At 43.9% G+C, this 15,240-nt stretch overlaps 1 protein-coding gene across 1 annotated transcript in view; it reads right to left on the minus strand.

Annotated features, from left to right (window-relative positions):
• Positions 1–15,240, minus strand: part of LOC145402128 (jmjC domain-containing protein 8-like) — a 144,747-nt gene that overhangs the window by 100,919 nt on the left and 28,588 nt on the right. The window contains exon 4 of the mRNA XM_080274243.1: positions 8,017–8,065. Coding sequence (XP_080130369.1) covers positions 8,017–8,065 — 49 coding nt within the window. The remainder of the gene's footprint in view (positions 1–8,016; positions 8,066–15,240) is intronic.

A 15,240-nucleotide genomic window follows, 5' to 3' on the forward strand; every position in this document is an offset into this window, starting at 1 on the left:
AACTGGGAAAACAAATCTATAGTTGTCACTAGTAAAGATGAAGAAGAAATAAGGAATGGAATCACCAGAGATAACAAGGAGATGGTAAATATAATGAACATAGTGAAAGTAGTATCGGAGGAAATACAGTACGTGAGAAACATGTAGAGGAATGTAAGAGATTAGGGAAATATGAGAGAAACAAGTCAAGGCACGTGTGTGCAATGCAGAAGAGATATTAAAAAATGCAAACAAACATAATTAATCAGAGTAATACAAAGAAGTAAGGATAAAAGCATGCCAAACTCAAGAGGAATGGGGATTACTGAAGGAAAAGAGGGAAGAAGCAAAATGAAAGAAAGATGCAAGATCAGATGAAGAGAGAAGTAAATTTTTTTTATGAGTAGTAGGACTGCTAGTAAAAAAATGGCAGATAAACAGCACGGCCTAAATAAAAATAAGATAGTGGACTCAACCAATGTCAAATATTTTAACCCGTACCATCCCAGGCATTTTTGCAAGTTTATACCCACCCAATCCCGGACCAAAAACGGAAAAAAATTTTGTTGCATAAAACAATCCAAAAGGACATATAAATCAAGGAAAAGCAAAAAAAAAAAAAATACTCCTTATAGGAGAAATAAGACCAGGATGGCCATCCAACATGTTTTTAGCCGTTTCCTAAGCCATGAGCAATGTTCTCCCACCTAGCTGGGCGGGATGAGAAAGAACAGGGGAGGAGAAAGGGGGATTCCCCTTTCTGTGTCCTCCGCTGGCTCATATTCCTCCCCAGAATAGTTATCTAGAGCTTTCTCTTCTGAAGGATCACTAAATGAAGGGACAAAAGGGTCCATGTGACAATTTCAACAGCCTCCTCCAGCCCAATGAGGCGGAAAAATGGAGTGATTTTTGCAACATCCTGAGGCTCTGATGGACAGTGGCACACAGATATTACCTACCCACGCAGAACCAAACTCAGTACTACAACTGCTTGGACACAGAGTTGCCAATACATTAAGCTACTCCTTAGCAAAAAATAAGCTAGATTAAAGCAGTTTGAGACTGCTACAGCGTTCGAATTTTGCTGTCGGCACCATCACGTCGCTGGGATTAATCGAGACGTTTTGTACTCTCGGCACCATGCCAACGGCGGGAATGTACAGGTTAACAATATGGCTAAGTTGATGTACTCAAATGTATATGGAATGGGATCCAAATCATTAGAGATAAAAAGACTATATCACAGAAAATGAGCCTCATATTATTTGTCTAGAAATAAAATGACTGATTATGCAACATCCTGAGGCTCTGATGGACAGTGGCACACAGATATTACCTACCCACGCAGAACCAAACTCAGTACTACAACTGCTTGGACACAGAGTTGCCAATACATTAAGCTACTCCTTAGCAAAAAATAAGCTAGATTAAAGCAGTTTGAGACTGCTACAGCGTTCGAATTTTGCTGTCGGCACCATCACGTCGCTGGGATTAATCGAGACTTTTGTACTCTCGGCACCATGCCAACGGCGGGAATGTACAGGTTAACAATATGGCTAAGTTGATGTACTCAAATGTATATGGAATGGGATCCAAATCATTAGAGATAAAAAGACTATATCACAGAAAATGAGCCTCATATTATTTGTCTAGAAATAAAATGACTGATTATGTGTGTGTGTGAATGAAAGGATGCGAAGATGTGTAATGGATGCAAGAACATGTAGAGGTTGGGGGAGAGGACTTTCTGATCACCACTTGGTGGTGGTCAGAATCAAGGTCCAAGTAAAATGGAGAAATAGAAGAAGGGAAGGACAGGAGGAAGGACAGGAGGAAGGAGTAGGTGCAAGGAGAGTGGAAAGGTTACAAGAGGATAAGAAAAAGGCAGAATATAAGACAGAAGTGGAGGAATAATTGGGTAAATATGAATTGGAGCAGATGGGGGACGTGGAAGGTGTGTGCAAGATATTCACACAGGAAATATGTGCAGCATGTAAGGTGGTGTGTGGGATGAAGAGAAGATGAAATGGGGTGCAAGGAACAGCATGGTGGAATGAAGAGGTGAGACAGGCTGCGGCACAAAAGAAAAAGGCATATAATGAATGGATGAGAAATAGGGGCATGGAAGAAGTTGAGAGACGGAAGAGAGAGTTATATGCAGAAAGGAAAACAAAGGTGAAAAGATTAGTAAGAGAGAGTAAGAAGAGAGTGGATATGGAATTTGGAAGGAATCTGAGTAAGAAAATGTTCTGGAATGAGGTAAAGAAAGTCAGACAGAGTAGCAATGAAGTTAGTAGGGGAGTGAAAGAAAAAAATGGTAGATTACAGTGGAGAAGGGAGAAAAAGTGAGCAGATGGAGAGAGCACTTTAAGGAATTGCTGAACATAGAGAATGAAAGTAATGAGAGTGTAAGTGGCTGGGGAATGGCTCGGAGAAGAAGGGAGGTGAGAAGACAGGAAGAAATCAGTAGGATAGAAGTTGTGGAAGCTATGAAGAAAGTCAAAATGGGGAAAGCCCCAGGAATTGATGGAGTGTGTGGTGGAATGCTGAAGCATGGGGGAGAGATAGAAGTAGAATGGATGTGGAAGACGTGCAGGTTGGCCTGGGAGGAAGGTAGTGTCCTGGAGGATTGGAAGTCAGGTATAATTATTCCCTTGTACAAAGGAAAATGAGAAAAAGAAGTGTGGGGTAATCGTAGGGGCATTTGTCTTCTTAGTGTAATAGGAAAAGTATACGGTAGGATACTTATTGACAGAGTTAGGGAAATAACAGAGGAATTAGTTGGAGAAGAATAAGGAGGTTTTAGGATGGGAAGAGGCTGTGTAGATCAGATATTCATTCTTAGATCTTTAGCGGAAAAGTTTCTAGAAAAGGGAAAGAAGTTGTATGCGGCCTTCATGGATTTGGAGATAGCATATGACAGGGTGGGTAGACAAGGTTTGTGGAAAGTATTAAGAATATATGGAGCAGATGGGAAGTTGTTGAAGGCCGTGAAGAGTATGTATGAGGGTGCTAAGGCTGCAGTGCATGTGGATAGTGAACTGTGTGAGTTTTTTCTTTGAAGGTTGGATTGAAAAAAAGATGCGTCATGTCTCCATGGTTGTTCAATCTGTATATGGATGGGGTTATAAGAGATACAAGGTAGGGCAGTGGATGTTGGAGTGGCCCTAGTGAGAGAGGGCAGTGTTTGGAAGCTGTGCTGTTGTTTGGAGATGATACTGTGTTGTTAAGTGAAGACGAAGGGGAGCTGCAAGGCTTGGTGGGTGAGTTTGGGAGAGTGTGTAAGAAACAGAATCTAAAGGTGAATGTAGGGAAGAGTAAAGTTATGGTCTTCGAGAGAGGTGAAGTCAGTGAATGTACAGTGAGGTTGGATGATGAGGAAATGGAAAATGTGAGTACGTTTAAGTACTTGGGTAGTGTGATAAGTAAAGATGGAAGTTTAGACGGTGAAGTGCTTGAAAAGGTACAACTAGGAAGAAAGGTTGCTGGCTCCTTGAAGGCAGTGATAAGAAACAGGGAAGTGAGCATGGAAGTGAAAAAGTTGCTAAATGACAGTATTGTGATACCAACTTTAACATATGGAAGTAAAGCTTGGACATTGTTGGAGGGACACAAGTCAAGAGTGAGAGCAGTGGAAATGAGTTATCTGAAAGGAGCCTGTGGAGTCACATGGTGAGACAGACTGACAAATGAGGATGTGAAGGAGTGCTGTGGTGTGGATGTGGATGTGGATGTGATAGGAAGCGTTAGGAGAAACACACTGAGGTGGTTTGGCCATGTGGAGAGGATGGAGACTGAGAGACTGATGAGGAGAGTGTATGTGAGTGAGGTGGAGGGGGAGAGAGGGAGGGGAAGACCAAAGATGAGATGGAAGGATGGAGTGGAAAGGTATATGAGAGAGAGGGGTGTGAATTGGGAGCAGGGCAGTGAAATGGCAGGGGACAGGGTGACGTGGAGGCAAGTTGTTTGTGGCCAACCCGTATAAGGGATTAAGACGTCTGGCAATAGACAGATAGATAAACATAAACAAAATTAACCCAAAGGATATCAAACGACTCCTTAAATTTGGAAGATTATAATATTTGGCAAAGAGAGAGAAATATGAAAAAAGGAGTTATGATACTAACAGAGAAAGACTCCAAGTAAAAAAAAATAGAAATACATACCCTTACAAGCAGAATTAACTGCAGTAGAGATTAGTACATCGGAAGGGATGATAGTTGTGATAAATTTATATATGCCACCCATGACAAACACATGGGACTGAGGTGAATATGAAGACCTGGCAGAAATGACAATTCAGAGTTTATGAACCCTACTATGCAGAATGGAAGAAAAATCTGAAAGAATTATACTAAAGGGAGATTTTAACACAAATCTAAACTGGCATACTCTAGATGTAAAATGCCATGGAAGTTGTTGGGATCAAAAGCTCTTGGATCTTATACAGGAATTTCTTCTAATAACATGTAAAGAACACCAGAAAAAGGGGACCAGAAGACCCCTCATTATTAGAGCTCATATTTACTAGGCAAGACAATGAAACTGACAATATAATCTGTCTCCCCCCATTCGGCAAAAGTGACCATGCAGTATTAGATCACAATTTCAGACTAGTATATTACAGGTCAGTGTCCACTGACTTCCTCACTCCACATCTTTCACAAATCACATTATTTCGTATCCTATCCACCCTCTGTACTCCACATATATTCCTCAGCAGTCCCATCTCCACTGCTCGTACTCTTGACTTTTCATTTTCATGCCACACCATAGTCTCACATCCATATGTTAAAGTTGGAACTAACACTCCTTCATGCAAGCCTTGTGCAGTTGCAACACTCAAGCCTCTGTTTCTTATCAAGACCTTCTTTGCACCAGCTACTTTTCTTCCTTGTGTCACTTTTTTTTTCCAACTTCTTTTACACATTTTCCTCTCTCTTCTATCACTGTACCCAGGTATTTGAATGCTCTCACCAATTTCAGTCACTCTCCATTCACTGCAACATTGCACTGGGAGTCTCTTTCAATAACCATCACTTTACTCTTTTCTACATTTACTCTCAAGACATGACATTCACAGACCTCAGCAAAACTCTGCACTAGCCTGCCAAGTTCTTGTCTGCATCATCAGCATACAACAACTTTGAGATATTCCATCCATCACCAATGCTATCATATATGCCATAGACATTTAAATGTGGATAATATTTTTAATGTTTATTTTTCTGATTTGATGGCACTAGTGATTTTGACATTATCATTATCTGTGGGTTTTATTTTATGGGGCATTTTCCCTTCACCATTGTTAATTTTGGATGCAAAATAAGTATTACGAGAGTTTCTCCGCATTTTAACCCTGAAACCGTTGAGCGAAAGGGCGTGCATTTCACATTCTTTCGTACGGCTAAGCCTCAACTTCAGTATATTGTGATTTCCTCTTCTGTAATATGAGATATACACAGTTAAAACACTTATATACAGCTTTTCTCCCATCTTTCCTGTCGCTTCTTATTGCTTTTCTTTCCTTCACAGGTGGCTTTACATTGAGTGACAAGCCAAATGGTTTCCTGTAAGCCAAGAAACCTTTTACAATGCTGGGTGGTAACTATATAACCAAACCATACGTGCTCCCTACGTGTCAGCAAGTGGGTTGGTGGAGGGTTAGTCCCCCTCCCCGTAAAACAAATAACTCAAAGTCAAATGGGCACACCTTACGGGATTATGGCATCTGGCAATAGATAGATAGATAGATAGATGTTGTTTACATAAATACTGCTCTTTCTGGTGTGCGTTATAGGAAATATAACTTGTCCATGGCAGCTGCCAGATAACACTTTATGAGCGAAAGGTACTGGGAATCAGGTCATCACTTCTTTGGACGTTTATACACTGTACAAATGTTTGTAGGCTAACAGGAGGAGGTTACACAAATGACGTGCCTTCCAGGTAATGTTCCTCACATTGAATTTCTTGTTCTGCTCTGTAAATCCAGTCACCCATGTCACGGAATGGGGTTGGTTACAACCCTGGCAACAAGGCATGTCGTTCTGAAGGGGCTCATAAATTCACAATTCTGACCATTGCTTAACTATAAAAATGATCAATATTCAGAGAAGAGTCCACAAACAATAACCTAAAAGGCCATACCACCCATAAAAGAAAGAAGATAAGTTAATGATGAGCAAAGAAATAATTATTCTGTCCACTTCAATTATGTATATTACTGATATTCAGATCACAGTCCACAATCAATAGCCTGAAGGATCATACCATGTCAGTTTAAACTAAAAAATATCAAGTAAATTGAAAATGCAACTACAAGCAAACATCAAAACTTAACAACAATATAACCAAATCAGATTATATATAAGGTTCACTAGGTATCATTTACCTGAAAATTCAGTTGTTTGCTCACACATCCAAACCTTTTCACATGTCCATTATATTTATTCCTATTTCTGGTAAAATATATGGTAGAATACTCATTGATAGGGTTAGGCATATGACAGAGGAGCTAGTTGGAGAAGAACAAGGGGGATTTAGGAAGGGAAAAGGGTGTGTAGATCAGATATTTGTAGATCAGATAATTGTTCTAAGATGCTTAGTGGAGAAGTATCTAGAGAAGGGAAAGAAAGTGTATGCTGCCTTCATGGACTTGGAGAAAGCTTATGACAGAATAGATAGGCAAGGTGTGTGGAGGGTATTAAGAATATATGGAGTGGATGGGAAATTGCTGAATGCTGTGAAGGGTATGTACGAAGAAGCTAGGGCTAGGGTGTGAGTAGATGGTGAGCTGAGTGAGTTCTTTAATTTCAATGTGGGGCTGAAACAGGGTTGTGTGATGTCCCCATGGCTGTTTAATATATACATGGATGGGGTTGTAAAGGAGGTGCAGGGTAGGGCAGTGGATGTGGGGGTGGCTCTAATGAATAAGGGTGAGATTTGGAAGATTCCGGTGTTGCTGTTTGCTGATGATACAGTATTGTTGTGTGGAGATGAATGGGAGTTGCAAGGTTTGGTGAATGAATTTGGGACAGTGTGTAGGAGGAGGAAGCTGAAAGTTAATGTAAACAAAAGTAAAGTTATGGTGTTTGAGAGGAATGAGGTCACAGAATGTACAGTGAGGTTGGATGGTGAGGATATGGAGAGTGTGAGTGCATTCAAGTACTTAGGCAGTGTGATCAGTAAGGATGGAACTTTGAGGGATGAAGTGCGTGAAAGGGTACAGCAGGGATGGAAGGTTGTTGGTTCACTGAAAGCAGTGATGAGAAATAGGGAGGTGAGTAGGGAAGTTAAGGAGTCACTGCATGATAGTATTGTGATCCCTACCCTGACGTATGGAAGCGAGGCATGGCCCTTGCAAGAGGGGAACAAGTCAAGAGTGAGAGCAGTGGAAATGAGTTACTTCAGAGAAGCATGTGGAGTGACATGGAGGGACAGGTTGACGAAGGAAGAAGTGAAGGAACGTTGTGGGGTGGATGTGGATGTGGTTGAGAAGATTAGGAGAAATACACAGATGTGGTTTGGACATGTGGAGAGAATGGAGAATGAAAGACTGACTAATAGGGTGTATGTAGGTGAGGTGGAGGGGGGGAGAGGGAGGGGTAGACCGAGGATGAGGTGGAGGGATGGAGTTGAGAGGTATATGAGGGAGGGGGGGTGAGTTGGGGGGAGGGTAGTCAAATGGTGGGTGACAGCGACTTGGAGGCGTTTTATCTGTGGCCACCCTTTGTGGGATTAGGGCATCGGGCTATAGATAGATAGATGGATAGATTTCTGATATATAACGTATAACAATAAGTTTTCTTTTCTTTCAACTACAGTACTTACATGTACTACTGGACTGAATAATAACTAAAACACGCTGAATGAATGCCAACAATTTATTACCTGACTGAATAATAACTACAATGCACTAAATGAGAGCCACAATATGGCAGGCACATCTACAGACCTGAGGAACTGTTCTAACAAGATAATTAGAGTACTGCTGAAGTGCTATACATTCATTAAATTAAGTGTCACAACACACACCTGATTATCAGTTGCTCCCCTGATGACAACTGGCTCTTTGTAAGCATAACTGTGGATAAGAAAGTCATCATGTATAACATCACCATTATACAATTTTCTACTGATGTGCACTAAATGTTAAAAAAAAAAAAAAAAGGGAAAAGCTAAATATATATATATATATATATAATGTATATACAGTAATCACTCCAATATCCGACGTAATAGAGCCATAGGTAGGTCCAGTTATTGGTTTTGTCCGGATATTGGGCCCCAGCTTATGGACTTGTACTTATGGACCCTAACTCAGAGAAACACTTATACAACTCCCTCTGGACATGCATAGCACCTATTTAAGACCCAAATCACACCAATAAGCCACATAAATGACTGAAATAAATGCAAAAGAAACATAAAATGAGGGTTTAGAAGTATGTTCATACATTAATAAACATTCTGGTACTTATGGACCCTAACCTAGCCTAACTCAGAAAAACACCTTCCTACTGCACATGCATAGCTACTAACACCCTATTCACACCAATAAAGGACATTAAAGAGTGAAATGAGGTAAGTATAGTATGGAAAAAAGTACAGTATGAAACATTCTGGTCAGTATAGTATGGAAAAAAGTACAGTATGAAACATTCTGGCTACTTACAGCAAGTCCCTAGCCACCTGGATGAATAACCGCCTCCTCTCGGACTCTGACAGTATGAACGATTTCCTGAAGCACTTGCAGTACACTGTTCCTGAAGTCTTGCACTGAACTTAGTCAATAACACACAGAAGTCCGTTCTCTTCACAGTGTTCACTTTTGTCCAAATAATGCTCCATTGTAACTTAGTGTTGCACTTTACCTTTTCCCAATTTTTTTTTATTTTCCAAAGCCAAAACAAAGAAGTCTATTTACGTTAAATTTCTTTTCTACTGAGTCTTTTCTCTCAACTTGAAAACCTTAACACAACACACCGTTTTTTTCACTGCACAACACTCAAAATTCCCGTGTGGTCTAGTTGAGAAGTTCTTGCTGTTTATTCACTGTCAGAGTCTGAGAGTATCACTGGCAGGCGACCTAGGGGTGCATCGCTGGGTTGTGGTGATGGCGTATCCACTGCAGAGGACTCTGAAGAAAGCCGCAAACTCACATCGAGCGGTGACTCCACCGTGGCTGATGTGCTGGGCTGTGGCTTGGAGCATGAGGGCCTGTCTTGAGGAGGCAACGGAGTGGAGCCAGGGCTGGGCACAGCGGGGGTCACGGGCATGAAAAAACTGTCAATGGTTGATTGACGCAATGACCGACGATTCTGATGATTGATGATGCGCTGCCTGAAAGCACGCACTTCCTCCACGAGTCCCAAGGGCCCCATCTCCCTGTTGCAGTCCGGGTGTTCCAGGTAGTCTAGAACGAACTCTAGATGTTCCCGGAGTGCGCTCAGCTTGGGGATGGCTGGAGTAGTGTCCTGCTGAGAGGAGTCCGCATCATAGTCTCCTTCCTCGTTGGAATCTTCAAGTTCAGTACTGACACCAGCAACCGAAGACGCGCTCTTGATATCAGACAACGTCTGATACCCAGGATCACCCTCATCGTCATCCAACCACTCACGAACATCGTCCACATCAACATCGTCGCCGTGCATACGTGGCCGTGCATGGAAGTCATCCATGTCAAAGCCCAGAAAATCGTACTCCACATCCGTTCCGAGAAGCAGACGAGACCAACCATTTTCAAGAGTTTTCACAGGGACTTCCTTCCATGCACTAGCCCAGTTGTACAGCGCAGACTTGATGTTGTAGCGGCGAAGGTCTTCCAAAGTCCGCTTGCCTTGTGTGTCCTGTCCCTCGCTGCGCTCGTCCTCGTCCTCGAGAACAACCATCACCTCGTCCAGGAACTTCTGACAGTATTGGCGCTTTGTTGCCACGATCACTCCTTGGTCCATTGGTTGAATGAGAGCAGTCGTATTGGGTGGCAGAAACATGCACCTAATACGGCCATTTTCAGCAACCAAGTCCTTGTCGCACAGGTGGGCAGGTGCACTGTCGAGTAGAAGGAGAGCCTTTACCTGGTCGCGAGGGATTTCCAGTGTCTTCGTCTGATAATGGATGACCTCCTTGACGAAGTGACGGTGAAACCAGTCTTTGAAAATCACAGCCGTGAACCATGCTTTCAAAGAATGGTACCAGACGACAGGAAGGACATCCATCACCCCACGAAGGCACCGAGGCTGCTTTGCACGGCCAACAACAACGGGGTTAAGCCGGTGCATGCCGTTAGCACTGGCACAACACAAAGCAGATATCAGTTCCTTGGAGAGCTTGCGGCCAGGTACACGCTTCTCCGTCTCCTCGGCTAGAGTGTTCGTTGGCAGCGAGCGATAGAATAGGCCAGTTTCATCAGCATTGTAGACTCGACCGAGAGTTAGGCCCTCCCTGTCGATCAAGCCTTTCACCTTGTGCCGAAACTCGTCAACTCCATCCTCGTTAGCGTCCAATGCTTCGCCATGTGCTGTACGGTTGGTAAGGCCACGTCGCAACTTGAACGCGAAGAGCCAACCCTCGGATGCCTTGAAGTCTAGGGCGTCGTGAAGCCTTGCGAACTTCTCAGCAGCAGCCTTCAGCTCCGTTCCACGTACCATCACACCAGCTGCACGTTGCTGTCGATACCAAATCAACGTGGATCAGTCGATTTCTGCAAACTTGGGGGTAAACATAACCTTCCTTTCCACGTTGCATTTGCTTCTCGACGAGAAGTCAGCCGTGTACTGCATGAGTTTGTCTCGGGAACGTTTGATATCGAACAAAGTCGACCGGGCCAGATTGTACTCGCGGACAATGCGGGAAGAAGACCAACCCGCATCAACTTTCTCCAATATCTCCCTCTTCTTTTCCAGAGTCAACACCACTCTCTTCCTTTTCTCAGGTGGCAGGGCCATCATCACACACACGAAGAGGAGGCCCGAGAGCAGCAGGAGGCCCTGCAGCAGGTAGGGCACCACCACAAAAGCGATCACGTGGGCAGCCATTACGAGGAGCGTACGTACACTCGCAGTGAGAGACAGGCGGGAAGTGGGGAGGATGCAGCGGCGCTCTATCGGATGTCGGAGGAATGACGCGCCAAAACAATGCTCTCACACAGCGCGCGTGGCAAGTTCAAATTACGGACGGGAAAAAATCGTTTGTATTTTTTTGGGTTTTCGGACCATTTTGGGAATGTTGGATCCCAGGACGATTAGGTCCGGGTAGTAGGGATGTTCGGTTATTGGGCGTCCGGATATTAGAGTGATTACTCAGTAATCCCTGTACTTTCCGGACACCCACTTTCCGAACATCCCCACTTACCCGATATTGTGGGCCTGAACCTTCGGAACCCAAAAATTGCCAAAGAAAGAAAAAATCCCCCCAAAATCCGAATTTTTTCCCACCCATAATTTGAAATTGCCACGCGGCGCCGAACAGCTGTTACACCACGGACCCTCACCCCTTCCTTCCTTCCCCCTCCCCCTTCAGGGTTGCCATTTGGTATTTTTCATTACCAAATGTGGGCCAATTCGGTCATGAAATATTCGTCTGGTAATGAATCAGAGTAATGCATTACCAAATGGATTTTTCACTTGTATGAGGATACACAGGATGGAGATGATGGATTGTCTGCTCTCTCTGATTAATCTGCTAATGTACATAGCATGAAAATAATCAACATGCTGTCAATTATAAGAGTGATTACATGTATTTCCACTTGTATATATAATTGGTGGAGAATAAATGTTAGCTTTACGAATTTGGTAATGAAGAGTTAAATTTGGTAATGAAAACTGAGGAGTTTGGTAATGTGGCCGTTGCGATCTGGCAACTCTGTTTCCCCCTCACAAACACCCAAACAGTTATTGCCTAACTTCGATCGTGAGTGGTAGCTTATCATAATGGAAGCCACACGTGCTCATTTTTTTGTGAATAAACAGTGAATAAACTGCAATAACCCAGCCACTGGGGGCACAAGCCAGTGCAACCCAGTGCCGGTCCCAAGCCCGGATAAATGGGGAGGGTTGCGTCATCGAAGGGCATCTGTCGTAAAAACCCTAGCCAACTCAATATGCGGAGCACAAAAGGAAACATCATACCGGATCGGTCGTGCCCCGGGTCAACAACGACCGCCACTGGTGCTGTTGTCCAACAGGGGGCCAGTGGAAAGTATGTGACTGTTGGACAAAGGAAGGAGAGGAGGAGTAGAGGAGGAAGACAGTCCCAGAGGAAGCGGGAGAGAACGGAGAGTAGAAGAGTGGAGATAAGAGTGGGATCTTTGAATGTGGGCACGATGACGGGTAAAGGGAGAGAGCTGGCCGATATGATGGAGAGGAGAAAGTTGGATATACTATGTGTGCAGGAGACAAAATGGCAGGGAAGTAAAGCGAGGATGATTGGAGGAGGGTTCAAGTTGTTTTACCATGATATGGATGGGAGGAGAAATGGTGTATGGTGGTAGTGAAGGAAAAGTATATAGATAGTATATTGGAGGTGAAGAGAGTGTCGGATAGAGTAATGAGTTCAAGGATGGAAACTGAGGGGGTCCTGATTAATGTCATCAGTGCATACGCCCCGCAAGTGGGGTGTGACTTGGAGGAAAAGGAAGAGTTTTGGAGTGAAGTAGAGGAAGTGATTCAAAGCATATCCAGGGAGGGAAGAGTGGTTATGGGAGCGGATTTGAATGGGCATGTTGGAGAAGGAAATAGTGGTGATGAGGTGATAGGCAGGTATGGTGTTGGGGAGAGGAACGCAGAGGGTCAGATGGTTGTTGAATTTTCAAAACTGATGGAGATGGCTGTAGTAAACACTTATTTCAAGAAGGAGGAGGAGCACAGGATTACGTATAAGAGTGGAGGAAGGAGGTCGCAGATAGATTATATCCTATGCAGGAGATGCAATTTGAAAGAATTCAGTGATTGTAAGGTAGTGCCAGGGGAGAGTGTAGTAAGACAGCATAGGGTGTTGGTTGGAAAGATGAGTCTGAAAGTGAAGACAAGGAGGAAAGTGAGAGCTGAACCAAGGATTAGGTGGTGGAAGCTGAAGGAGCAAGACTTCAGTAGTAAATTTAGGGATGAGGTGAGCCAGGCTTTCGGAGGCAGGGAAGACAAGGACGGACGGGCAGTTATCTCGGAAGTGATGAGGGAGAAAGCCAAGAAGGTACTTAGGGTGACATCGGGACAGAGGAGAGAAGACAAGGAGACTTGGTGGTGGAATGACGAAGTACAGGATAGCATAAATAGGAAGAAGCAGGCAAAGAAGAATATGGATAGACACAGAGACGAAGAAAGCATTCAGGAATATAAGGAGACGAGGAACATTGCCAAGAGAGAGGTTGCTAAAGCAAAAGAAAATGCATGCCACAAGCTGTACGAGAAGTTGAATAGTAGAGAAGGGGAAAAAGACCTGTACTGCTTAGCCAGGCAGAGAGACAGAGATGGGCAGGATGTGCAGTATGTCAGAATGATAAAGGATGCAAATGGCAATGTACTGACAAGCGAGGAGAGTGTACTAAGAAGGTGGAAGGAGTATTTCGAAGAGTTGATGAATACAGAAAATATGAGAGAGGGAAGGTTGGAAGAGTTGGAGGTAAGGAGTCATGAAGTGCAAGAGATCGGCAGAGAGGAAGTGAGGAATGCCATGAAGAGGATGAAGGATGGCAAGACAGTGGGCCCACATGGTATACCAGTGGAAGCATGGAGGAGCTTAGGAGAGATGGCTGTGATGTGGTTTATCAGATTGTTTAACAAAATCCTGGAGAGTGAGAGGATGCCGGAGGTGTGGAGAAAAAGTATTCTAGTTCCGATTTTCAAGAACAAGGGTGATGCGCAATGCTGGAGCAACTACAGAGGTATAAAGCTGATCAGCCATGCAATGAAGATATGGGAAAGAGTGGTAGAAGCTAGGCTGAGAAGAGAAATGAGGATCTGCGAGGAGCAATTTGGTTTCATGCCAGGGAGAAGTACTGTACTACAGATGCCATATTTGCTTTGAGAATGGTGATGGAGAAGTACAGAGAAGGCCAGAAGGAGTTGCACTGTGTTTTTATAGACTTGGAGAAGGCTTATGAAAGGGTGCCGAGAGAGGAACTGTGGTACTGTATGAGACAGTCAGGAGTGGCAGAGAAGTACGTGAGGGTGAAGGACATGTACGACGATAGTGTAACAGCAGTGAGATGTGCAGTAGGAATGACTGAGGGTTTCAAGGTGGAGGTGGGATTGCATCAAGGATCGACTTTGAGTCCCTTCTTGTTTGCAATGGTGACGGACAGATCGACAGATGAAATTAGACAGGAGCCTCGGTGGACAATGATGTTTGCGGACGACATTGTGATATGTAGTGAGAGCCGGGAGGATGCTGAGGCAGAGCTTGAGAGATGGAGATATGCACTGGAGAGAAGGGGAATGAAAGTAAGCAGAAGCAAGACTCAGTACATGTGTGTAAATGAGAGAGATGACAGGGGAACCGTGAGGCTGCAAGGTGTAGAGGTGGCAAAGGTAGATGAATTCAAATACTTGGAGTCAACTGTACAAAGTAATGGAGAGTGTGGTAGAGAGGTAAAAAAGAGAGTGCAGGCGGGATGGAGTGGGTGAAGAAAGGTGACAGGAATGATCTGTGACAGAAGGGTCTCTGCAGAAATGAAAGGGAAAGTTTATAAGACTGTAGTAAGGCCAGCCATGTTGTACAGAACGGAGACAGTACCACTGACAAAAAGACAGGAGGCACAGTTGGAGGTAGCAGAATTGAAGATGTTGCGTTTTTCACTAGGAGTGATGAGGTTGGACAAAATTAGAAATGAACATATTAGAGGGACAGCACACGTAAGTCAGTTTGGAGACAAAAAGGTGAGACTGAGATGGTTTGGACATGTGCGGAGGAGGGATGAGGAGTATGTCGGGAGGAGGATGCTGGAAATGGAGTTACCAGGCAGGAGAAAGAGAAGAAGGCCAAAGAGAAGGTTTATGGATGTAATGGAGGAGGACATGCAGGTGGTAGGTGTAAGAGAAGAAGATGCAGAAGACAGAGTAAGATAGAGACGGGTGATCCGCTGTGGCGACCCCTAAGGGGAGAGTCGAAAGGAGAAGAAGAAGAAAATAAACTGCAATACCGTACCTCACCAGTAGACCACACGGGAATTTACAGTGTTGTGCAGTGTTAAGAAATTAGAATTTAGAGTCCAAAGGATTAACTGTGAAGTGCAAACCTGGCGGTTGAAACTGGCCTGAT

The sequence above is a fragment of the Coenobita brevimanus genome, chromosome 57 (genome assembly GCF_032717465.1).
Source record: "Coenobita brevimanus isolate Jiangsu-jjx chromosome 57, ASM3271746v2, whole genome shotgun sequence".
Taxonomy (NCBI): domain Eukaryota; kingdom Metazoa; phylum Arthropoda; class Malacostraca; order Decapoda; family Coenobitidae; genus Coenobita; species Coenobita brevimanus.